Here is a 24,916-nt window from a genome sequence, read left to right as displayed (position 1 = left end):
TGTTGTCCTATGGACAGAGTCTCCCACCTCAGCTGTAGATCTCTGCAGTTCATCCAGAGTGATCATGGGCCTCTTGACTGCATCTCTGATCAGTCTTCTCCTTGTATGAGCTGAAAGTTTAGAGGGACGGCCAGGTCTTGGTAGATTTGCAGTGGTCTGATACTCCTTCCATTTCAATATTATCGCTTGCACAGTGCTCCTTGGGATGTTTAAAGCTTGGGAAATCTTTTTGTATCCAAATCCGGCTTTAAACTTCTTCACAACAGTATCTCGGACCTGCCTGGTGTGTTCCTTGTTCTTCATGATGCTCTCTGCGCTTTTAACGGACCTCTGAGACTATCACAGTGCAGGTGCATTTATACGGAGACTTGATTACACACAGGTGGATTGTATTTATCATCATTAGTCATTTAGGTCAACATTGGATCATTCAGAGATCCTCACTGAACTTCTGGAGAGAGTTTGCTGCACTGAAAGTAAAGGGGCTGAATAACTTTGCACGCCCAATTTTTCAGTTTTTGATTTGTTAAAAACGTTTGAAATATCCAATAAATGTCGTTCCACTTCATGATTGTGTCCCACTTGTTGTTGATTCTTCACAAAAAAATACAGTTTTATATCTTTATGTTTGAAGCCTGAAATGTGGCAAAAGGTCGCAAAGTTCAAGGGGGCCGAATACTTTCGCAAGGCACTGTATAGTGATTTGATTCATCCTGAAAGTTACCATATTCAATTGTTCAAGCCATTAAATATTGAAATGTGAGAAAAGTGTACAATAGGTGTTGAACAGTAGTCTATATAGTAGTCTAAAAATCTACCCTAATAATCCTCACTAAACATGGAACTGTGATGACAACGGTCCAGACGTCGTGAAAAGTGCTCCAGGCACAAGGTTTAAACTGCTACTTATGATCTGTGTTCCATAAGGCTACATGTCCCGAATTATTGCACAACTTGTAATACGTTAGCCTAATATGATCCACTATTCCTAGCAATCCACAGGAACAACCACATAAACATGACAGAAGAAGGAAAGGTAAACCAAGGATGTAATGGAATGAGGAAAACAACACTAAGGCGACAGTTATAAATGTATGTGGGTATTACTGACGGTGGCTACCAGATAGTGGCTAATAATATTTATATTGTGTAATATTTTACACAATATAAATTGTAAAAGAAATACCGTGTAAAGTCCGGGCATATAATTAAAACATTCTACAAATCATAAATCAACTTGGTAAATTTGGCGCTATACTGTCATTTGATTGGGTCTCCAAATGTCATCCCAGCAAATTATAAGGCCATATGACTGGTTTCACATTTGTCTCCAGCGATCACAAAGTAAAATATAGTAGATCTAAAACAATTGTTATTTACATTTACAATCCTCTTATCCAAACGGTTTACTAATTGACCTAGCTTTTGTCAATAGCTCTCATCAAAGTGTAAATTACCGTGCATGGATAATGATGTTATCAGAAAAAAGCAGATGTTGTTCCACTTGGAACCGACAGATTGCTCACGTGTAAAGGAATTGGAATTAGGAGGGAATTAAGTCAAAGTCAGAATACAGTGTATACAATGGGGCAAAAAAGTATTTAGTCAGCCACCAATTGTGCAAGTTCTCCCACTTAAAAAGATGAGAGAGGCCTGTAATTTCATCATAGGTACACTTCAACTATGATAGACAAAATCACATTGTAGGATTTTTAATTCATTTATTTGCTAATTATGGTGGAAAATAAGTATTTGGTCACCTACAAACAAGCAAGATTTCTGGCTCTCACAGACCTATAACTTCTTCTTTAAGAGGCTCCTCTGTCCTCCACTCGTTACCTGTATTAATGGCACCTGTTTGAACTTGTTATCAGTATAAAAGACACCTGTCCACAACCTCAAACAGTCACACTCCAAACTCCACTATGGCCAAGACCAAAGAGCTGTCAAAGGACACCAGAAACAAAATTGTAGACCTGCACCAGGCTGGGAAGACTGAATCTGCAATAGGTAAGCAGCTTGGTTTGAAGAAATCAACTGTGGGAGCAATTATTAGGAAATGGAACACATACAAGACCACTGATAATCTCCCTCGATCTGGGGCTCCACGCAAGATCTCACCCCGTGGGGTCAAAAAGATCACAAGAACGATGAGCAAAAATCCCAGAACCACACGGGGGGACCGAGTGAATGACCTGCAGAGAGCTGGGACCAAAGCAACAAAGCCTACCATCAGCAAGGGCATTGAAGATGAAACGTGGCTGGGTCTTTCAGCATGACAATGATCCCAAACACACCGCCCGGGCAACGAAGGAGTGGCTTCGTAAGAAGCATTTCAAGGTCCTGGAGTGGCCTAGCCAGTCTCCAGATCTCAACCCCATAGAAAATCTTTGGAGGGAGTTGAAAGTCTGTGCTGCCCAGCAACAGCCCCAAAACATCACTGCTCTAGAGAAGATCTGCATGGAGGAATGGGCCAAAATACCAGCAACAGTGTGTGAAAACCTTGTGAAGACTTACAGAAAACGTTTGACCTCTGTCATTGCCAACAAAGGGTATATAACAAAGTATTGAGATAAACTTTTGTTATTGACCAAATACTTATTTTCCGCCATCATTTGCAAATAAATTCATAAAAAATCCTACAATGTGATTTTCTGGACTTTTTTCTCTCATTTTGTCTGTCATAGTTGAAGTGTACCTATGATGAAAATTACAGGCCTCTCTCATCTTTTTAAGTGGGAGAACTTGCACAATTGGTGGCTGACTAAATACTTTTTTGCCCCACTGTATGTTGACACAACTTCCTCTCTTTGATCTCCACCCCAAACGAATAGCGGGTGATTGGCATGCTATTCTCAAGGTCAGAATATGCATAGAGAGAAAAAAATGCATAAAAAATACGTTCCATTTAGGAGCGCTTAACTCGGGTCAGAATTCCCCCATAATTTAAACACTTAACACTTAAACACTACATGCCTGATTGTCACATAACTGATATACATATGTATTTTTTAATTGAACCTTTATTTAACTAGGCAACTTTGTTACAGACAGTGAATGGTTTATTGTACAGTAAAGTGTGTACAGTAATGTCTGATGTAGTCAAACATTTGTATTGCTTATAGATGGACATGGTCTGAGCTACAACCAAATATAGACGAAACCCCTAGTGACATGATAACACACTGGAGGATTGATACTTACTATTGGCCAGGGTTCCTTGAATGTGAAGGCCCAGTAGTAGCAGGCTCATAGTAGCAGGCTCATAACAGGGACATCACAAATTTCACCCAGTGTAATAACACAGGAATAACCCTGTAATAACCATGTAATAACAATATAATAATGGTGTAGTAACACAGAAGAGGAAAGGACTTTGCTTAATCCTGTAGAGATTATTGTGGTACTTCATAATGCTCTGCTTGTTCTTTCAAGGACTCACCACTGTCCTGTGTAGGGGACAGAAAACATGGACAGTAAAGAGGAGTTCTAGTTCAAAACACAAGAAAGCAGTAGAGTCCATTCCAGCAGTATTTTTCAACTTTATAACAAGGTTGGGATGTTTGTTGAAATAATGATCAAATTCACAACTGCTTTAAATGTCACGTCTACACTCCCCTACATACTTATTTGGAAAGTGAAGCTAAAACTTTTAATTTGGCTCTACACTCCAGCATTTTGGATTTGAGATCAAATATTTCATATGAAGCGACAGTAGATTCATACTGTTTTACTGTTTAGAAATGAAAGCACTTTATGTATCTAGTCCCCACATTTGAAGGTGTCATAATTATTTGGACAAATTCACTTATAGTGTATTACATTTAGTCAAAAGTTTAGTATTTGGTCCCATATTCCTAGCACGCAATGACTACATCAAGCTTGTGACTCTACAAACTTGTTGGATGCATTTGCAGTTTGTTTTGGTTGTGTTTCGGATTTGGTTGTGCTCAATAGAAACTAATGGTAAATTATGTATTGTGTCATTTTGGAGTCACTTTTATTATAATTAAGCAATAAGGCACGGGGGGGTGTAGTATATGGCCAATATACTGCGTCTAAGGGCTGTTCTTAGGCACAATGCAACAAACCCCGGGGTGCCTTATTGCTATTATAAACTGGTTACCAATGTAATTAGAGGAGTAAAAATAAAGGTTTTGTCATATCCGTGGTATTCGGTCCGTTATAAACTGGGTGGTTAGAGCCCTGAATGCTGATTGGCTGACAGATGTGGTATATTAGACCGTATACCATGGGTATGACAAAACATTTGTTTTTACTGCTCTAATTACGTTGCTAACCAGTTTATAATAGCAATAAGGCACCCCGGGGGTTTTGGTATATGGCCAATGAGCATTTAGGGCTCAAACCACTCAGTTTATAAATAACAATATAATATGTTTCTGAACACTTCTACATTAACATGGATGCTACCATGATTACTAATAATCATGAATGAATCATGAATAATGATGAGTGAGAAAGTTACAGATGCATAAATATCATACCCCAAGAACAAACTTCCCTGTTATTGGTAATGGTGAGAGGTTAGCATGATTTATTGGATTTTCCATGTAGTCTATATTTAAGGCAACTCCATTTAATATAACAGGCTTTTCAAATTCAATATTGGTGCACAATTTCTACTTAAAATATCAAAGGGAGATAAAGGGTACTCTCGTGGAACAACCCTGCTCAGAATATGGGACCAAAAAACGAAACTTTTTCCTGAATGTAATACACTATAAGTGAATTTGTCCAAATACTTATGACACCTTCAAATGTGGGGACTAGATACATAAAGTGCATTCATTTCTAAACAGTAAAACGGATATGTATGAAGAACCAAATAAAAAAATGTAGCTTCACTGTCCAAATACATAGGGGAGTGTATGTCTATGATTGCCACTCACACAGAGAAAGGAGTTAGATGTGGATGAGGAGGACTGCACCAAGGCCCTCCGTCCATCAGGGGCAGCACCTCGTTTACCCTGCACAGACAGCCATCGCTTCAAATTCTGGGCTGAAGGAAAATAATCAGAGAGAAGGTCGAGCCAATACTGGTCAGGGTTCTTACATAACTTGTTCTATACCGTAAACACAAGTGAGGAAAGGCAAGTCACATGTGAGCAAGGTAGAGGGAGACTGGCATAGTTGATGCGTTTAACGAATGGTAGTGTAGGATGAACACGCACGCACACATCTCTCATACACACACATTGACATACTGTGCTTTCTGGAGTGGTCCACGGCCTTGAATGAGCCCAGCATGGCAAACGGGTGATAGGACAAGGTGAAGGGATGAACAATGGCGCTCTGTAGAGACAGTCATCAGATACATTTTTCTATTTTTATTTTAAGACCTTCTAATTAATGTCTTATAATGTAGTGGTACATTTAGGCCTACTGAATATGTGTACAGAGCAACACAGCATTATACTACAGCAAATGATCATTATAGACCAGATAACACTACACTGAGGCTGAAGGCCTACTTACTATACACTGAGGTGTTTTTAATGTTTTATACACTCAGTGCATGTTATATATGATATCCCATAATACCTTCTTCCCACACAGACAAGTCTAGGCTGTAGGATTAGGCTATACTAACACTGGGGATATAGAAATGTGCAGTATTCTAAACTCAGTCTACCTTGGAGTGCTGGTGGGGATAAGCTGCAGACGGTTTGGTGGTGTAGAGGGCAAGAATGTCTTTTACAGGCAAGCTATTCTGGAGCAGAGAGGACAACAGAACGGAGGTTAGAGCAGAGGGGAAATATAGTTAGTAACACAAATCGCAATATCATAAAAGGACCACATGGTCAACCCAGGGAAAGATCATGAACTAGGCAATGCTGCCCAGTTTGAAATATACTGTTGCAGTTGATTTAGAGATTAAAGGGGGAACTTAAACTCAACAAATTTGTAACATTGTACAAATTGCAAGCGTAACATACTGGATCATACGAAATAGATGACGTAGTACACAATTGTGTTCTTGAGACACGTTTTGGCTCGTGAGCACTACTTTCAAAACTACTGGAGGAAATTATACAAAACCTTTATAACGTATCTTCAATCAAAGTTTAGCAACAGAGGAGCATGGCTTTGGAGACTGGTGATTCATTGTGTAGTAACAAGGGAGGTTAGCTTAAGGGTCATTGACACTTTGGACTGAGCTGTGGTAGTAGACTCCGAACTCTGCCAAACGCTTCTAGATTACAAGGGTTACTAAGGGTCAGTAAGACTGCAGACTGAGCCGTGCTAGACTCACAACCCCTGGCATACTGTATGCCCAAGTACTCAGTCTACTCACCAGGATCATCCCAGCGAAGGAAGAAAGGATCATGGCTTCTCTCTCCAGGTGGTTGGGGTACTGGTCATTATAACCTGGGCTGCCCACTCCACTACAGGGAACAAAGTCAATCAATCCAATTTGATTTAGAAAAATCATTTTCATATCATCAGTTGTCATAAAGGGATTTACAGTAACCTGGCTTAGAGCTAAAGCCAATGCAGTAGATAAGGAAGTTAGCAGAAGTCTTCATGTCTCAGATAAGGTTACTCAGGAAGACACAATCAAGTGGTATTGTGTTTGGACGTCAATGTTTCAATGTACTTACACAATGTCTCTGTCCATCACATCATGTCGCTCCTCTTTCTCTAGCCACCAAAGGGCAACACTTATGGCCAAGTCATAATGGGCCTGGATGGAAGTACAGACAGATTAGGTACAGGGTTTGAATAAATGTTGAAATAATCATAAAAACAGTCAACCGTTTAACTGTATATAACATCCCACATTAGATTCCTACCAGGTCATCCAGCATGCTAGTGGATCCTTTCCCCTTGGGGTCAAAGCCATTCTCTCTCAGTTTCTGACCAATGTAATCTCCCCTGTTCAAAACATAAAACTCTTTCAAGCGCCTGAAGAAATAGAATGGCAATTCATCTAAATTTCCTCTTCCCACACACCATTCCTCTAAATCTATCATTTTATAATCCACAGAAAGCAACTCACAGAAGGGCTTCAATGTCTCTTCTCAGTCGCCTTGTCTCCATTTCTCTGAGATAGCGCTACTCATGCAGAGGGATAACTCCTTGGGGGTCCTGTAGCCTACACAAAACTAGGTTTGCAAATATAACGTCAAAGTACTTGACAATGACCGTAGGAGTTGGCAATGGCACCACAAACCGATCTTGGACCAGGGTAAGAAATTGGAGGAAGGGAAGTTACATTGTAGATAAAGGATGGAGATGGAAAGAAATCAACAGGTATATAGTATGATACTGCATGTCTGTTTGCGTATCCACGCTGACCTCAGCTGGGGCTCATATACAAGACATAGTATATGAGACATAAGACATAGTGCAGACTGCAGAGTAGTCTTGAACCTGGCACCTCTCTGGCCCTAGACAGGGTCCAGGAAATGTGAAAAGAAGCCATTAAACTCACATCCAGCAGAAGACAAATATGTTTTTACTAAACCTTTAAATCACTGACGATTATTGTGCAGCCTGAAGTGCTTAAGCAAGGCAAAAGCAAGGTGATTAGAAGTAGGTCTAGACTTTGTCTGACAAAGATTTGGCCTCACAACCTTTTCCCACAACTAGTCTCCAAAATGAGATGTTAACCTAAATAGGTCACTGTTGATTTACATAACATTTTATGTAGCATGTGCCTGGTAAAATGGGTGCTTATTCAAATCTGAGTTACATGATCAAATTGGCAATCTAAATCCATATAACATTACAGTTGGTCATATTTTTAATACAGACACACACATTCATGTTGTAAAGCAATCTGTACTTACCACACAATGCAGAATTATCAGCAATGGTTACACCCAAAAACTGCAGTACTACTCCAAATGTCAGAGTAGCACAAAATCACAAATGTGTTTCATGTAAATAAACCAACCAAAAGACACACTGCAAACGATAGCCGCTTCAGGGGACACCTGCTTGTGGAAAGGCTGTGTACAGTAGAGACCAAGGGGAGCAGAAAGACAACCACAGCCTCCTAAGTGAACAGCCTACTCTGAATAATTCACACAGGGCCTCCAGTCAATCACTCACACAATACAGGTCCAGATTATTTTAGAAACATAAGGAGGTGCGGTGCGTTGGTCGGCACTTAACCATGATGTGATCCAGCCATAGATTAGCTAGATGGTGCAGGCAGTCACCTAAGGATGAGTTGAACAACCTTAAGCAATAGCTAGCTGCCCCAAAGGGTATAATTAAAGTTGTTTTGTAACATGCTCCGTCGAATCATATTGCAACAACTTTAAATATGCCATTAGAGGCAACTAGCTATTGCGTAAGGGTGTTCGACTTACCCTTAGGTGACTGACTGGACCATCCAGATAATGTATGGCTGTATCACATATCTGTTACTGTCACAAAACAAAAAATGTGGTATTTCTTACAGGCTTATTCAATTATTTATTCCTTCATGACTAATAAAGTGGGTGCTATATTAACAAAAGGATTTTCAACCTAAAATGTATTGACATTTTATTTGTAAACTTATATTAAAACAAAAGGGAAAAACAAAAGCATTGGCAATACGTGTAAGAATTAAATGAGATGTCACAGAATAAAGTCAATTAACTGAATGCATGTTCTCCAAACTGTCAGGTTTATGTGTGTCCTTCTGTTGTTGTCTTTTCTTCTTCTTCTTCGCTTTAAAAATGGGAGAACTCAGGTACTTGGTGTCTGAGAACTTATCTCCACGTCTCATTTTGCTGTTAAAAGAAAGAAACAAAAGTTGAATAATCAAGGGCTGGTATCATAGCCTGATAGAACCAACCTGACCACTAGCAAAACCAACCTGATCACTGTGCAAGCTACTGATAACATACTACTAAAGGTAAGCTTTAGTTTCATTTCCAGAGCATTCCTCACCAGTTAATGGGTGGCAACGTGTAGCTAATGGCAGCTCCCCGTCGCCTGGCCCGTCCTGTGTCCTCATCATCCGTCCAGTTGGTGTTGGTTAGTGGCTTCAGGGCTCTTTCTGCTACTGTTGGTAAAACATAAAACAACCATTAGAATACCTACATCTCACACAAATAAAAATACAGTCAACAATAAAATCCTTTGTACCTGGAGATCTTTCAGCCATAACCTCAGCCGACTCTTTATATACAGCAACCTTGTGAGCAGAAGAAGCAACCCTTTCAGGGCTTGAGGCTGGAGTGTCAAATCCAGTCTCATTTGAACAGCTGACATCCACAGAGGACTCCCACGGAGGCCTATCGTCCATGAGCAGCTCCCTCAGGCTCTGACGTACTCCCTCACCACTGTCAGGCAATTCTGTGTTGGTCTCAACAGTTGATAATGACACATTAGATGTCCGGCTGTTTGTGTCACCATCATCCTGGGACAAGGAGTCAGGAACAATGTGGTTCTTCCCGTTTCTGGTGGAATCGCTAAAACGATTGGGTATGACAAAAGTGGCTCTACATCTCGGTTTAGGGCCATGGTTGGACCGGGGCTTGAAGCTGCTGACTTTGAAGTCTGGACTCAGAACCTCAAGTGAAGACAAACGTTCATGAGTTTCACAGCTCTCCTCAGCGGTGGCAGAATGTGTGAAGACGTGCAAAACTTTGGGATTCGCCACAGGCTGTACTTCTGCATTTTTTGCTGCAGTGCGTACACCTATACTACTCTGGCTATCCAGAGTAGACAAAATATTACCTGCACCCCCAGGCGCCAATTCTTTAGTGATGCTACTTTTAGTCTTTTTTTTCCTTTCCTTCACAGGGGCAAGACAGTAACCCTTCTGTGAATCAGTCTTCATTCTTGATTTTGCCGTCTCCACTCTCCTGGCTTTCTTGGGCTTTTGCTCTGCAGCAACTGAAATGGGGTCACCGATCTCCCATGGGGGCATTTCTTCCTCAACGCATAAGCTTTCGGCAGCTCCCTCTGAATTCCTTGCAGGTTCCTGGGTAGCAAGCCATGGACGTTTAGAGGAGGCATGAGTTTCTTCAACCCCAGAGTCTGTAGTCTTGCGCCCAGCAGCTAGACAGTGATCTGGGTGAGGTCCAGTCAGATGCTCCTCTATGCTTTCTTCCCGGACCGTTTCTTTCCCTTCTTCTGCAACAGAGTCATACCCTGTAGTCGGAGTGCACGCCAGCTTTTCAGCCCAAGCATCATCTAATATTGTACTGTTCAACGAGGAGCTGTCCCTGTTCACCGAGACCACAAACGTCCCTCTGCCTTTCACTTTGGTGGGTCTCTTACTGCTCCGTGTAGTGGACCGAGGTCTGGAAGCCCTGTGTGGTTCCCTGTATTCATGCAGGGTGGTATCCATGTCTACATAGGCTGTGCACCCTTCAGGAGAATGAGACTCCTCTTCAATGAGAGATTGAGGCAGAAGGAATGGATCCTTTTCTGTTTCAATGTGTAATTCATGGTCCACCATGACAGGCTGTGCTTTAGTCTTCCTGCGTTCTTTGGATTTCTTCTGGCCCTTTCTAGATGTAGGCTCATTAGAAATCACAAAATTAGAAATCACAAAAGTCTTGTGACCTTTAGTTTTTGTGACTTTGTTCTCCGTGGCATCTATGACCAATGGGTTTGCCCCGGCTAGTTTAAATACAGACTTCTGAGCTTCAGGGTCATCAAAAAAGTCATCTTCAAACGGGTCAGGTGAGACACTTCGATGGGATTTGGATTGGAGAGGCACTCCAAAAGTTTTTCTGGGGTCAAACGTTTTTGGAAAATCTTGTGTTGTTTTATGGGATTCTCGGGTAGGTTTTTTGTGTTTGGTGATGCGAGAGGTGACATAAGTCTTTCTGCGGGCAACAAGGGATTCTATCTCACTGGCTGAGTTCTCTATGAAGTTCTCTTCTCGGTGTTCGACATCCACACCCTCCGCTGTAGGGTTGTCTGTATGTAGTGGTGTTGCGGAAAACACCTTTTGTATCGCTGTCGGCAGCTCCACGTTTACAGCAGAGCTCTTCACCTCTAGATTCTCAACAACATGTGTTGGCCCACAGTTCTTACTTCCAATCTTCACTAATAGACAAGGGATTTTTGTCTTTGGCACCTTCAGTTTCTTCGGTCCACCAGCTTTCTTGGGCTTGGTCTCCACTGTAACGATTTCAGCAGCGCTGTCCCCAATAGTTATCTCCATCTCTGTATCATTGATGGTGGTCTTCTCTGCTTCCCCGACAGCGGTCTTTATTGCATGCGCCAATGTGGTCTCCACCTTTAAGCTGTTTGGATGGTGCACAACTTTATCAGTACCAGAGGGCTGTAGAATATTAGTTGTGGAGACAACAGAAGGCAAGACTGCTGGGATAGGGTCAAGTCCAGCGTCAGAATAAATCTTTGACCACTTTTCCACCTCATCTTTTAGGCTACTGGATTGCCGGGATGTTCTCTTTTGGGTCGATTTCAAAGTATTGTCCACTTGTTGCTCCATCTTATTAATGCTGTCTGTAGGTTAAGAATAAATGTGAGTTACTGAAAACCTTCAATAACCAACCTAATGCTGAAAGGTCATGCATTCCAAAATGTGGGGTAGTTCTGAATTCTCCATGCTCCAGCCCCCTTACCTTTACTGGCATTGGACTCTGATGACCTACTTTGGGTCCCAAAAGGATTTGTGGACGTGGTTCCTCTGTCATTTACTACAACCTCTTGGCTCATGCTGGTCTGTTTTGAGGGGGACACCAAATCCCTGGACTGCTCTGCTATGATAAGAGGTATCTGAACCACTACCCTATAATGAAAATAAATATGGGGGGAAATGTGTGAACAGAAATAATTAACAGTAAGACAGTAACTGTATTGCTGTAACAGCAAACATGAATAGGAGTCTCATTATTACCTCTCCATCTGACAATTTTCCTCTTTTTTATCGGGGGGTGGCTTATTGCGGTCTTCAGATATTTCAGGGGAATCCTTTGACAGAAAGAAAAACAATTTAGCAGGGCTTTACGCTGACATTTGTTTTACAAGGAGCACGTGCTCCTAAGTAAAAAGTTTTAAAAAATGTTGTTTTTTAAAATTAGGAGCAAGGTGAATGTATTTGAATAATAAGAAATGTGTACTCATAAGAAATAACTAAAACTTCATGAATAAAAGGTTTCTGGGGCGTTCCATGCTCAATCAAGTACAATGCACCCTCAAATATTTGACTCACTTGTGAGACAAAAACCTTCAGCTGCCCCTTTAAGGGGCGGGAGCCGTTACCGTGGTAATGGTGGGACTCCCATTCAAAATGAGATTCTCCAACGTCCCTTCCCTAACAGTCGAGAAAGTTCAAGCTAGTATGTGAACAAAACGATGTAAATAGCAAAGAAACACAAGAAGAAAGTCACACTTTAATAGACTTTTGGGTAAACTCAACCAACTGTATGCCTGTGCACTTCTAAAAATGAATCCTTCAGCACTACACTCAGTGCGCACAGGGTCCCAGGCACTGTTGCTGCTCCCCAGACCACGGAGGTAGATATTACTGTATGAGCAGATACTGTTGCACAGGGTGAGATAAATAACTATGTAGAGTCCTGTGTGATTAGCTACCAGTTATGAAACAAATTGGCAGAAATAGTTTTGAAAATAGCTACGGTAGCAATTTGTTTAGCTATAAATCACAACTTACACATGTGCTCATACTCTACTTTTTCAGTTCGCACACATCTACTTTTAGGTGCATATGCGAGTAAAATGGTTGCAATGTATAGAGCCCTGTTTAGCATAGTAGCATAGAGGACACACGGAAGAGGACTTACATTTTCATCAGAGAAGAGGTCCACAGCCCTTTCCAAGTTATCCAAAGTGTTGCGTTGAAAGTCTTTCAAGATTATAATCTAAAAGGATATGTTGTTTTTAGTTGTTGCTTTACAGCACGAGATTTCTTTATGTAATGAATAGCGCTATAGAAGTTGAAAAACAATTTCTCATTATTACCTGTCAACAACTACCATGCTTTTATGTCAAACTAACACTGAAGTCTGTGAGAGAATAGATCAATATTGTTACGAAGAGCACTTCTAAATAAGTGACCTGGTAAGGAGCCAAATTTAGATCCCACTAGGTCTTATTCAAAGAGATGGACTCAGAGTCCCTCTCTAACCCACCAGTTGGTTGTGCTTGAATCTGCGAATAGCCAGGTCAAAATTCAGAGACTCCACTTGTTTCCGTAGGTGCACAGTTTCCACTTCAAGCTGTCTGCTTCTCTCCCTCTGAGCCACCAAGGCCAGAGCCAGAGCCTTGTTGTTAGTCTTCAGGGAGACCTTGAAGAACGAGGATGTGTCTAGAAAATACATCAAACAGAACTTCGAAATAAACATATGATAATGCAGTATGACTTACCAAGTTACCTGTCATTAACCAACAATAGGCTATTACAAATTAAAAGGTAATCCACCTCTTACATCAATTTAGTGATGGCAGCTGTACGCTACTTACTGAGAATCTTGGTCTTTATCTTCGATGCCACTGTTAGGGAGTTATTTTTAGCAGCCTTCGAGGGCATAGGTTTCTTCCCTGGTAACATAGTTGAGAGGAGGGTCCTTCCCTCAGCTGACATGTTCATCCTGATCCTGGAAGCATAAAAAGGACAGTTGATCAGCCTTTAGTCGACAATCAATCTACCAATAAAGAATGTGCATGCGCCTCCTCACTACCAAAATGAATATGCAGAATCACAACTGCACAGTTTCGCTACTAAAAATAGCTATAGCCTGCTGTCAGAACTAACGTTATCTAGATAGTTATAGCAATGATACTTATTGACATTTCATCTGTTATCATAATCGTTAACTACAATATACCTAGTTTACGTTAGCTAGCTAACTTGCTAGCCAAAATTAAGAAGTTAACGTTAGACAGTTAGCATAGCTAGATTACGTTAACTTGCTAACGTTACTTACCGGGCGTTATGTCTTCTTATTTAAAGTGGACGAATTTGCTATAGCTATGTAATTGGAACGTTAATATAGCCGGTGAAAACGTTACCTAGTTGTATTTACATGCTAGCTAGATTACCGGTGGCTCAGTTTAAACATAAACATTCTAGCAACCAACCGGCGCCGCTGTTTCAAGTAAAAAATAGGCGTGCTCTTTGGACTGCAACGAGCTAATCACAGCTGAGATCGCTCATTCTAAATTCTAGCCCTGTCTGGGTATAGACCAATCATGTCTATAAACCCTGGATAAACAGACCAATCATGTCTATAAACCCTGGATAAACAGACCAATCATGTCTCTAAACCCTGGATGACTAAGAGGGCGCTGTATTGAAGCCACAGGGCAGCCATCTCCTCAAGTATAAATGTTTTGGAAGCTATAGAAATGCAATTATTCATGTCTACATTCATTTTTACACGTTTATTATATTACAGACACTCTAATGCACACATTTAAATGATATTATGTGAGCTAAACATAAAAATTAAAAGGAAAAATATATTAAAACATTTTCCTTAAAGTATTATTCTTTAGAGAGTACTAATTTTACTTTCCCCAATAAAACAACAAAAAATACTTAAATACATGTCATTTTGTCCTTGAAACATTTGATTGAAATAGTGTAGAATTCCATTAATTCTTATGGAGGACTCCTGCTAGTTGGGAGTACCAATATGGCCGACCGATGACCTCAAAGATTCGCAATGGCAAATACATACCGTTTGCAATCCAGTGTTAATATACGTCATTGGTCTAGACTAGCCAGACAAATCAATCTAAATTCTTCCGCTGCTCTGTCGTTTGCTACAAACTTGCAAAGAAGAATCGAACGCCTGATCGAGAAAAAAAATGAACAGGGATGTGAAGAAGATGATGTAGGAAGTAACAAAAGTGGATCAATATATTAGTAATACGTGTATTCCTGCCTTGACGTGTACACATATTGTTCAGGGGTTCAAAGGATCCCATGAACGCTATAACTGGAAGGAGCAGGTGTATTCTGCGTTAATCTATGCAAGAGGCCAACAAATGATTACAAGAGACTAACAAATGATTCATGTGTATTCAACAGAAATGGTTGCGGTAATTGTTGGATCGCAATTGATAGAGGGGGTGCTCTTCTGCTCTTTTGCACACCAGTATCTCTACTTGCACATCATCATCTGCTCATTTATCACTCCAGTGTTAATCTGCTAAATTGTAATTATTTCGCTACTATGGTTTATTTATTTTCTACCTCCTCTCGCCATTTGCACACACTGTATATAGACTTTCTTGTTTTATATTGTGTTATTGACTATGCTTGTTAATTCCATGTGTAACTCTGTGTTGTTGTTTGTGTCGTACTGCTTTGCTTTATCTTGGCCAGGTTGCAGTTGTAAATGAGAACTTGTTCTCAACTAGTTTATCCGGTTAAATAAAGGTGGGGAAAAAAATAAATAATAATAATCCTTACACTTTCAAAAATACTAGTCGAGTAAGACATGGGAGAGAGGACGAATTTTGGCAAAGAGATTTATTAAATCAGTAGCGGATTTAGGTACGGGCGAGAGAAACATTTAGCGATTTTCTAACAAATGTAATGCAAAACTACTCATTTTTCCATGGGGCAGAGAGAAAAAATGTGCCGTTTTGAAGCTTATTTCCTGCAATTCTACCAATTTTGCAATGGTGTGGAAAAATATTTTCGCAGTTTTAAACACCCACAAAAACTGAAAGACAATGCCTATAGCTTATCCATGATGTTGCGAAACAATTTAAATCAATACGTAATCGTTCAGGTACGCCTTCGCGCTTCAGCAAACTAAGGAAATAATTAGTCGAAGTAAGACATATTTGGGGTTGAAAGGGGAAATACGAAGTGGTAACTTCTGATATTTTCCATGCCAATTCCATCTGTTTCCCCTATGATATGACGTGCTAATACTTTGTAATCTATGTTTCGTTTCAGGGCAGGGCTTTTATCTGAATGTTATCACCCACCCGCATGGCATTGTTTATTATTTAGAAACACCTGCTAAATTCTTCCTTTTCGCGAGTAATGAAAAGCCACCCGCGAAAGAAAATTCCACAGACTTCTTTATCTATTTTGTGCTGTTGTTACATTTGTGTTAGTGTTTCGTTTCGTGTCCAATGCGCTCAGGGTGTTGTTACATACAGTATAATTTGCGCCAGCATCATGAGCAAAGTCATTGTAGCCTATCATTTCACTTTCCCTAGCCATGGCATGAGCACAACCGTTGCACCGTGTCCATTACAAAGTCAAATCTAGTCTGAACCGTTAAATAGTTAGGCTATCCATATAACCAGAGGTTATTTAATATTTCTATGGCGTATTCGCGGCAGCAATTTATGAAACGTGCAAAAACTTTGGACGTAACACTATATGGCAAGGATATTGGTTTTCTCTATCCATCTGTGGCAAAGTTTCCCCTAAATACTTATGTCAAATCCAGCTCCAGAACTAACCATAGCCTAGCCAGCTGGCTAATCTTTTTGGATAAAGTATAGCAACAACACATTAGCCATTAACTAGCTACAATTGAAGTCGGAAGTTTACATACACTTAGGTTGGAGTCATTAAAACTCGTTTTTCAACCACTCCACACATTTCTTGTTAACAAACTATAGTTTTGGCAAGTCAGTTAGGACATCTACTTTGTCCATGAATCAAGTAATTTTTCCAACAATTGTTTACAGACAAATTATTTAACTTATAATTCACTGCACCACAATTCCAGTGGGCCAGAAGTTTACATACACTAAGTTGACTGTGCCTTTAAACAGCTTGGAAAATTCCAGAAAATTATGTCATGGCTTTAGAAGCTTCTGATAGGCTAATTGACATAATTTGAGTCCAATTGAGGTGGACCTGTGGATGTATTTCAAGGCCTACCTTCAAACACAGTGCCTCAGGCAATTTCCAAATGCCTGGAGGTACCACATTCACCTGTACAAAACAATAGTACGCAAGTATAAACACCATGGGACCACGCAGCCATCATACCGCTCAGGAAGGAGACGCGCTCTGACTCCTAGAGATGAACGTACTTTGGTGCGAAAAGTGCAAATTGATCCCAGTACAACAGCAAAGGACCTTGTGAAGATGCTGGAAGAAACAGGTTCAAAAGTATCTATATCGACATAACCTGAAAGGCCGCTCAGCAAGGAAGAAGCCACTGCTCTAAAACCGCTATAAAAAAGCCAGACTACGGTTTGCAACTGCATATGGGGACAAAGATTGTACTTTTTGGAGAAATGTCCTCTGGTCTGATAAAACAAAAATAGAACTGTTTGGCCATAATGACCATTGTCAGGATCTGGAGCAATGAACCGCCCTTGCTGTCTCTGCCTGGCCGGTTCCCCTCTTTCCACTGGGATTCTCTGCCTCTAACCCTATTACAGGGGCTAAGTCACTGGCTTACTAGGGCTCTTTCATACTGTCCCTAGGAGGGGTGCGTCACTTGAGTGGGTTGAGTCACTGATGTGATCTTCCTGTCTGGGTTGCCCATCATAAAGCCCTGACCTCAATCCCATATAAAATTTGTGGGAAGAGCTGAAAAAGTGTGTGTGAGCAAGGAGGCCTACAAACCTGACTCAGTTACACCAGCTCTGTCAGGAGGAATAGGCAAAAATTCATCCAACTTATTGTGGAAGGCAACCCAAAACGCTTGACCCAAGTTAAACAATTTAAAGGCAATGCTACCAAATACTAATTGAGTGTAAACTTCTTGCCCACTGGGAATGTGATGAAAGAAATAAAAGCTGAAATAAATCATTCTTTCTACTATTATTCTGACATTACACATTCTTAAAATAAAATTACTTAAAAATCATACAATGTGAAAAATCATACAATTTGTTTTAGATTCCATCTCTCACAGTTGAAGTGTACCTATGATAAAAATTACAGACCTCTACATGCTTTGTAAGTAGGAAAACCTGCAAAATCGGCAGTGTATCAAATACTTGTTCTCCCCACTGTATGTATGTACAGTGGGGCAAAGAAGTATTTAGTCAGCCACCAATTGTGCAAGTTCTCCCACTTAAAAAGATGAGAGAGGCCTGTAATTTTCATCATAGGTACACTTCAACTATGACAGACAAAATGAGAAAAAAAATCCAGAAAATCACATTGTAGGATTTTTAATTAATTTATTTGCAAATTATGGTGGAAAATAAGTATTTGGTCACCTACAAACAAGCAAGATTTCTGGCTCTCACAGACCTATAACTTCTTCTTTAAGAGGCTCCTCTGTCCTCCACTCGTTACCTGTATTAATGGCACCTGTTTGAACTTGTTATCAGTATAAAAGACACCTGTCCACAACCTCAAACAGTCACACTCCAAACTCCACTATGGCCAAGACCAAAGAGCTGTCAAAGGACACCAGAAACAAAATTGTAGACCTGCACCAGGCTGGGAAGACTGAATCTGTGCTTCTACACCTGCATTGCTTGCTGTTTGGGGTTTTAGGCTGGGTTTCTGTACAGCACTTTGAGATATCAGCTGATGTACGAAGGGCTATATAAATAAATTTTATTTGATTTGAATCTCCAATAGGTAAGCAGCTTGGTTTGAAGAAATCAACTGTGGGAGCAATTATTAGGAAATGGAAGACATACAAGACCACTGATGATCTCCCTCGATCTGGGGCTCCACGCAAGATCTCACCCCGTGGGGTCAAAATTATCACAAGAACAGTGAGCAAAAATCCCAGAACCACACGGGGGGACCTAGTGAATGACCTGCAGAGAGCTGGGACCAAAGTAACAAAGCCTACCATCAGTAATACACTACGCCGCCAGGGACTCAAATCCTGCAGTGCCAGACGTGTCCCCCTGCATAAGCCAGTACATGTCCAGGCCCGTCTGAAGTTTGCTAGAGAGCATTTGGATGATCCAGAAGAAGATTGGGAGAATGTCAGATGAAACCAAAATGTAACTTTTTGGTAAAAACTCAACTCGTCGTGTTTAGAGGACAAAGAATGCTGAGTTGCATCCAAAGAACACCATACCTACTGTGAAGCATGGGGGTGGAAACATCATGCTTTGGGACTGTTTTTCTGCAAAGGGACCAGGACGACTGATCCGTGTAAAGGAAAGAATGAATGGGGTCATGTATCGTGAGATTTTGAGTGAAAACCTCCTTCCATCAGCAAGGGTACTGAAGATGAAACGTGGCTGGGTCTTTCAGCATGACAATGATCCCAAACACACCGCCCGGGCAACGAAGGAGAAGGAGTGGCTTTGTAAGAAGCATTTCAAGGTCCTGGAGTGACCTAGCCAGTCTCCAGATCTCAACCCCATAGAGAATCTTTGGAGGGAGTTGAAAGTCTGTGTTGCCCAGCAACAGCCCCAAAACATCACTGCTCTAGAGAAGATCTGCATGGAGGAATGGGCCAAAATACCAGCAACAGTGTGTGAAAACCTTGTGAAGACTTACAGAAAACGTTTGACCTCTGTCATTGCCAACAAAGGGTATATAACAAAGTATTGAGAAACTTTTGTTATTGACCAAATACTTATTTTCCACGATAATTTGCAAATTCATTAAAAATCCTACAATGTGATTTTCTGAATATTTTTTTCTCATTTTGTCTGTCATAGTTGAAGTGTACCTATGATGGAAATTACAGGCCTCTCTCAGACTAAATACTTTTTTGCCCCACTGTATGTGTGGCGCCATGTTTGTTGACATTATACAATGCATTATGGGTGTCACATAATCTGTCAGACTAAAGATGTTATAATGAGGTGAAGGAATGGTTCACTCATCTTTCGGGTAAACTTCCAGAAGTGAATGAAGGGAAGTGGATGATCGTGGACGACACACCCACTTCAATATGTATGTTATAAATAGGCAAAACTCATCCTGTCTCGTCTTACAGCAATATAGGGTGCAGGCCAGGCAGCAGGCTGTTAGCCAGCCTGCCAGCATAGTGGAGTCTGCCACTAGCACAGTCAGTGTAGTCAGCTCAGCTATCACCATTGAGACCGTGTCTGTGCCTCGACCTGGGTTGGGCAAAACTAAATATGGCGGTGTTCGCCTTAGCAATCTCACTAGGATAAAGACCACCTCCATTCCTGTCATTATTGAAAGAGATCATGATACCTCACATCTCAAAATAGGGCTACTTAATGTTAGATCCCTTACTTCAAAGGCAATTATAGTCAATGAACTAATCACTGATCATAATCTTGATGTGATTGGCCTGACTGAAACATGGCTTAAGCCTGATGAATTTACTGTGTTAAATGAGGCCTCACCTCCTGGCTACACTAGTGACCATATCCCCCGTGCATCCCGCAAAGGCGGAGGTGTTGCTAACATTTACGATAGCAAATTTCAATTTACAAAAAAAAAAATGACGTTTTCATCTTTTGAGCTTCTAGTCATGAAATCTATGCAGCCTACTCAATCACTTTTTATAGCTACTGTTTACAGGCCTCTTGGGCCATATACAGTGTTCCTCACTGAGTTCCCTGAATTCCTATCGGACCTTGTAGTCATAGCGGATAATATTCTAATCTTTGGTGACTTTAATATTCACATGGAAAAGTCCACAGACCCACTCCAAAAGGCTTTCGGAGCCATCATCGACTCAGTGGGTTTTGTCCAACATGTCTCTGGACCCACTCACTGTCACAGTCATACGCTGGACCTAGTTTTGTCCCATGGAATAAATGTTGTGGATCTTAATGTTTTTCCTCATAATCCTGGACTATCGGACCACCATTTTATTACGTTTGCAATTGCAACAAATAATCTGCTCAGACCCCAACCAAGGATCATCAAAAGTCGTGCTATAAATTCACAGACAACACAAAGATTCCTTGATGTCCTTCCAGATTCCCTCTGTCTACCCAAGGACGCCAGAGGACAAAAATCAGTTAACCACCTAACTGAGGAACTCAACTTAACCTTGCGCAATACCCTAGATGCAGTTGCACCCCTAAAAACTAAAAACATTTCTCATAAGAAACTAGCTCCCTGGTACACAGAAAATACCCGAGCTCTGAAGCAAGCTTCCAGAAAATTGGAACGGAAATGGCGCCACACCAAACTGGAAGTCTTCCGACTAGCTTGGAAAGACAGTACTGTGCAGTACCGAAGAGCCCTTACTGCTGCTCGATCATCCTATTTTTCTAACTTAATTGAGGAAAATAAGAACAATCCGAAATTCCTTTTTGATACTGTCGCAAAGCTAACTAAAAAGCAGCATTCCCCAAGAGAGGATGACTTTCACTTTAGCAGTGATAAATTCATGAACTTCTTTGAGGAAAAGATTATGATTATTAGAAAGCAAATTACGGACTCCTCCTTAAATCTGCGTATTCCTTCAAAGCTCAGTTGTCCTGAGTCTGCACAACTCTGCCAGGACCTAGGATCAAGAGAGACGCTCAAGTGTTTTAGTACTATATCTCTTGACACAATGATGAAAATAATCATGGCCTCTAAACCTTCAAGCTGCATACTGGACCCTATTCCAACTAAACTACTGAAAGAGCTGCTTCCTGTGCTTGGCCCTCCTATGTTGAACATAATAAACGGCTCTCTATCCACCGGATGTGTACCAAACTCACTAAAAGTGGCAGTAATAAAGCCTCTCTTGAAAAAGCCAAACCTTGACCCAGAAAATATAAAAAACTATCGGCCTATATCGAATCTTCCATTCCTCTCAAAAATTTGAGAAAAGGCTGTTGCGCAACAACTCACTGCCTTCCTGAAGACAAACAATGTATACGAAATGCTTCAGTCTGGTTTTAGACCCCATCATAGCACTGAGACGGCACTTGTGAAGGTGGTAAATTACATTTTAATGGCATCGGACCGAGGCTCTGCATCTGTCCTCGTGCTCCTAGACCTTAGTGCTGCTTTTGATACCATCGATCACCACATTCTTTTGGAGAGATTGGAAACCCAAATTGGTCTACACGGACAAGTTCTGGCCTGGTTTAGATCTTATCTGTCGGAAAGATATCAGTTTGTCTCTGTGAATGGTTTGTCCTCTGACAAATCAACTGTAAATTTCGGTGTTCCTCAAGGTTCCGTTTTAGGACCACTATTGTTTTCACTATATATTTTACCTCTTGGGGATGTCATTCGAAAACATAATGTTAACTTTCACTGCTATGCGGATGACACACAGCTGTACATTTCAATTAAACATGGTGAAGCCCCTAAATTGCCCTTGCTAGAAGAATGTGTTTCAGACATAAGGAAGTGGATGGCTGCAAACTTTCTACTTTTAAACTCGGACAAAACAGAGATGCTTGTTCTAGGTCCCAAGAAACAAAGATATCTTCTGTTGAATCTGACAATTAATCTTAATGGTTGTACAGTCGTCTCAAATAAAACTGTGAAGGACCTCGGCGTTACTCTGGACCCTGATCTCTCTTTTGAAGAACATATCAAGACCATTTCAAGGACAGCTTTTTTCCATCTACGTAACATTGCAAAAATCAGAAACTTTCTGTCCAAAAATGATGCAGAAAAATTAATCCATGCTTTTGTCACTTCCAGGTTAGACTACTGCAATGCTCTACTTCCCGGCTACCCGGATAAAGCACTAAATAAACTTCAGTTAGTGCTAAATACGGCTGCTAGAATCCTGACTAGAACCAAAAAATTTGATCATATTACTCCAGTGCTAGCCTCTCTACACTGGCTTCCTGTCAAAGCAAGGGCTGATTTCAAGGTTTTACTGCTAACCTACAAAGCATTACATGGGCTTGCTCCTACCTATCTCTCTGATTTGGTCCTGCCGTACATACCTACACGTACGCTACGGTCACAAGACGCAGGCCTCCTAATTGTCCCTAGAATTTTTAAGCAAACAGCTGGAGGCAGGGCTTTCTCCTATAGAGCTCCATTTTTATGGAACGGTCTGCCTACCCATGTCAGAGACGCAAACTCGGTCTCAACCTTTAAGTCTCTACTGAAGACTCATCTCTTCAGTGGGTCATATGATTGAGTGTAGTCTGGCCCAGGAGTGGGAGGGTGAACGGAAAGGCTCTGGAGCAACGAACCGCCCTTGCTGTCTCTGCCTGGCCGGTTCCCCTCTTTCCACTGGGATTCTCTGCCTCTAACCCTATTACAGGGGCTGAGTCACTGGCTTTACTGGGGCTCTCTCATGCCGTCCCTGGAGGGGGTGCGTCACCTGAGTGGGTTGAGTCACTGATGTGGTCATCCTGTCTGGGTTGGCGCCCCCCCCCCCCCCTTGGGTTGTGCCGTGGCGGAGGTCTTTGTGGGCTATACTCAGCCTTGTCTCAGGATGGTAAGTTGGTGGTTGAAGATATCCCTCTAGTGTTGTGGGGGCTGTGCTTTGGCAAAGTGGGTGGGGTTATATCCTTCCTGTTTGGCCCTGTCCGGGGGTGTCCTCGGATGGGGCCACAGTGTCTCCTGACCCCTCCTGTCTCAGCCTCCAGTATTTATGCTGCAGTAGTTTATGTGTCGGGGGGCTAGGGTCAGTTTGTTATATCTGGAGTACTTCTCCTGTCCTATTCGGTGTCCTGTGTGAATCTAAGTGTGCGTTCTCTAATTCTCTCCTTCTCTCTTTCTCTCTCTCGGAGGACCTGAGCCCTAGGACCATGCCCCAGGACTACCTGACATGATGACTCCTTGCTGTCCCCAGTCCACCTGGCTGTGCTGCTGCTCCAGTTTCAACTGTTCTGCCTTATTATTATTCGACCATGCTGGTCATTTATGAACATTTGAACATCTTGGCCATGTTCTGTTATAATCTCCACCCGGCACAGCCAGAAGAGGACTGGCCACCCCACATAGCCTGGTTCCTCTCTAGGTATCTTCCTAGGTTTTGGCCTTTCTAGGGAGTTTTTCCTAGCCACCGTGCTTCTACACCTGCATTGCTTGCTGTTTGGGGTTTTAGGCTGGGTTTCTGTACAGCACTTTGAGATATCAGCTGATGTACGAAGGGCTATATAAATAAATGTGATTTGATTTGATTTGATATCCTCACCTTTCACCCCTGAAGCAGCAATCACTACGTTAACAGCATATCTGGACTGACATCAATCAACAATAGACAGTCAATCATTGGCCAGAAGTTCATCAACAGAGCCACTCACAACCCATCACTGAAGGAAGCCGTGGGACAGGCCAAATGCACCACAGATACACCCATGTCCATAATGCTGAAACTGATGTAGAAGAGAGGAAAGGAAAAAGGGGGAAAAGGAAAGAAAAGTGTGTGTGTGGGGGGGGGGGGGGGGGGGAAAAGAAGAAAAAAAAAAATTACAAAAATACAAAAACAAAAAAATACAAAAAAAAAAAAAAAATGTGTGTATGATAGTGTGTAGATAGATATATGTGACGGCAATCCTTAGCGCCCCCACCCCTCTCCCCCCGCACAGTTGTGAGCTATAATTTTAATTTATTTTTTTATTTTAAATTCCACAAACTCGGGAAAAGAAAAATTTAAAACTAATCTACGCCTGTTCTGATAAAAACCTTAGGGCATCTAGCCTCGGGGGATGCCTTGCTTGACCACACCCTCTTTCCTTGCTCCTGGCCTGCCCTGCCTCTTCCACCATCCATTTGTTTCTATGGACAGAAACGTGCAGAAGCTCTGAGCTGTCCGATCAGGTCCATTGTTTACTGAGCGGAGTCTCCTCTTATTATCTTTGGTTCATGCGAAAATAACAAGCATGGCGGCGCCCGGAAACTATCCATCGTCGGATTACTTTCGATTTCTAGAGAGTGTCAGTTATTTCGATCAATGGTGAGCTTTCCCGTGATGTGAATAATTATAGATAGTAATTGCTATTAGCAAATTCATATTGTAGTTTCTGTCAGCCGAGAGTTATAAAAATATGACGCTTGTGTTTTGTCAATCTTTCCTCTGTTAGTGCTAGGACAAATGTAGCCTACATTTTTCCGGTTTGGATGATTGTATTATGCTGTTGCTACTTCTGTGAATGTCTGAACATTGCATCCAAAAAATAAACTGCTCACATTCTA

At 41.4% G+C, this 24,916-nt stretch overlaps 2 protein-coding genes across 7 annotated transcripts; both read right to left on the bottom strand.

Moving 5' to 3' along the window:
• Positions 1-3,005: 3,005 nt before the first annotated feature.
• Positions 3,006-7,523, bottom strand: LOC139400584 (uncharacterized protein C2orf80). 3 transcript variants are annotated; one of them, XM_071145360.1, is made up of 8 exons: positions 7,025-7,523; positions 6,819-6,900; positions 6,627-6,709; positions 6,320-6,410; positions 5,657-5,734; positions 5,229-5,316; positions 4,914-5,023; positions 3,006-3,449 (listed from the first exon to the last, which is right to left on the bottom strand). In XM_071145360.1, exons 1-8 carry the CDS (start codon positions 7,063-7,065, stop codon positions 3,396-3,398), a joined length of 627 nt encoding a protein of 208 aa, XP_071001461.1. In that variant the 5' UTR covers positions 7,066-7,523; the 3' UTR covers positions 3,006-3,395. The 3 variants fall into 3 exon arrangements, with proteins under 3 accessions (XP_071001461.1, XP_071001455.1, XP_071001460.1); XM_071145354.1 differs by lacking the exon at positions 7,025-7,523 and having other exon boundaries at positions 6,819-7,000; XM_071145359.1 differs by lacking the exon at positions 7,025-7,523 and having other exon boundaries at positions 3,006-3,444; positions 6,819-7,000.
• Positions 7,524-8,510: 987 nt separating this feature from the next.
• On the bottom strand, positions 8,511-14,848 carry LOC139400546 (shugoshin 2). 4 transcript variants are annotated; one of them, XM_071145337.1, is made up of 10 exons: positions 14,652-14,813; positions 13,432-13,565; positions 13,101-13,276; positions 12,753-12,830; positions 12,161-12,262; positions 11,846-11,919; positions 11,571-11,737; positions 9,112-11,451; positions 8,914-9,028; positions 8,511-8,753 (listed from the first exon to the last, which is right to left on the bottom strand). In XM_071145337.1, exons 2-10 carry the CDS (start codon positions 13,556-13,558, stop codon positions 8,612-8,614), a joined length of 3,321 nt encoding a protein of 1,106 aa, XP_071001438.1. In that variant the 5' UTR covers positions 13,559-13,565; positions 14,652-14,813; the 3' UTR covers positions 8,511-8,611. The 4 variants fall into 4 exon arrangements, with proteins under 4 accessions (XP_071001438.1, XP_071001439.1, XP_071001440.1 ...); XM_071145338.1 differs by lacking the exon at positions 14,652-14,813 and adding an exon at positions 13,896-14,581; XM_071145339.1 differs by lacking the exon at positions 12,161-12,262 and having other exon boundaries at positions 14,652-14,848.
• Positions 14,849-24,916: the final 10,068 nt, after the last annotated feature.

Source organism: Oncorhynchus clarkii, chromosome 3, assembly GCF_045791955.1.
Source record: "Oncorhynchus clarkii lewisi isolate Uvic-CL-2024 chromosome 3, UVic_Ocla_1.0, whole genome shotgun sequence".
NCBI classification, from domain to species: domain Eukaryota; kingdom Metazoa; phylum Chordata; class Actinopteri; order Salmoniformes; family Salmonidae; genus Oncorhynchus; species Oncorhynchus clarkii.
This window is presented reverse-complemented; position numbering and strand designations above follow the sequence as displayed.

Excerpts from the sequence above, each read along its gene's own strand:
- LOC139400546 (XM_071145337.1), bottom strand. The coding sequence starts at position 13,558 with ATGAACATGTCAGCTGAGGGAAGGACCCTCCTCTCAACTATGTTACCA. Across the intron at positions 11,452-11,570 it reads AGAGTCCAATGCCAGTAAAG|ACAGCATTAATAAGATGGAG; the intron begins GTAAGGGGGCTG and ends CTTAACCTACAG. Across the intron at positions 8,754-8,913 it reads ACGTTGCCACCCATTAACTG|CAAAATGAGACGTGGAGATA; the intron begins GTGAGGAATGCT and ends TTCTTTTAACAG.
- LOC139400584 (XM_071145354.1), bottom strand. The coding sequence starts at position 6,998 with ATGATAGATTTAGAGGAATGGTGTGTGGGAAGAGGAAATTTAGATGAA. Across the intron at positions 6,411-6,626 it reads GTGATGGACAGAGACATTGT|TGGAGTGGGCAGCCCAGGTT; the intron begins GTAAGTACATTG and ends TGTTCCCTGTAG. Across the intron at positions 5,317-5,656 it reads ATCCCCACCAGCACTCCAAG|AGCGCCATTGTTCATCCCTT; the intron begins GTAGACTGAGTT and ends CTGTCTCTACAG.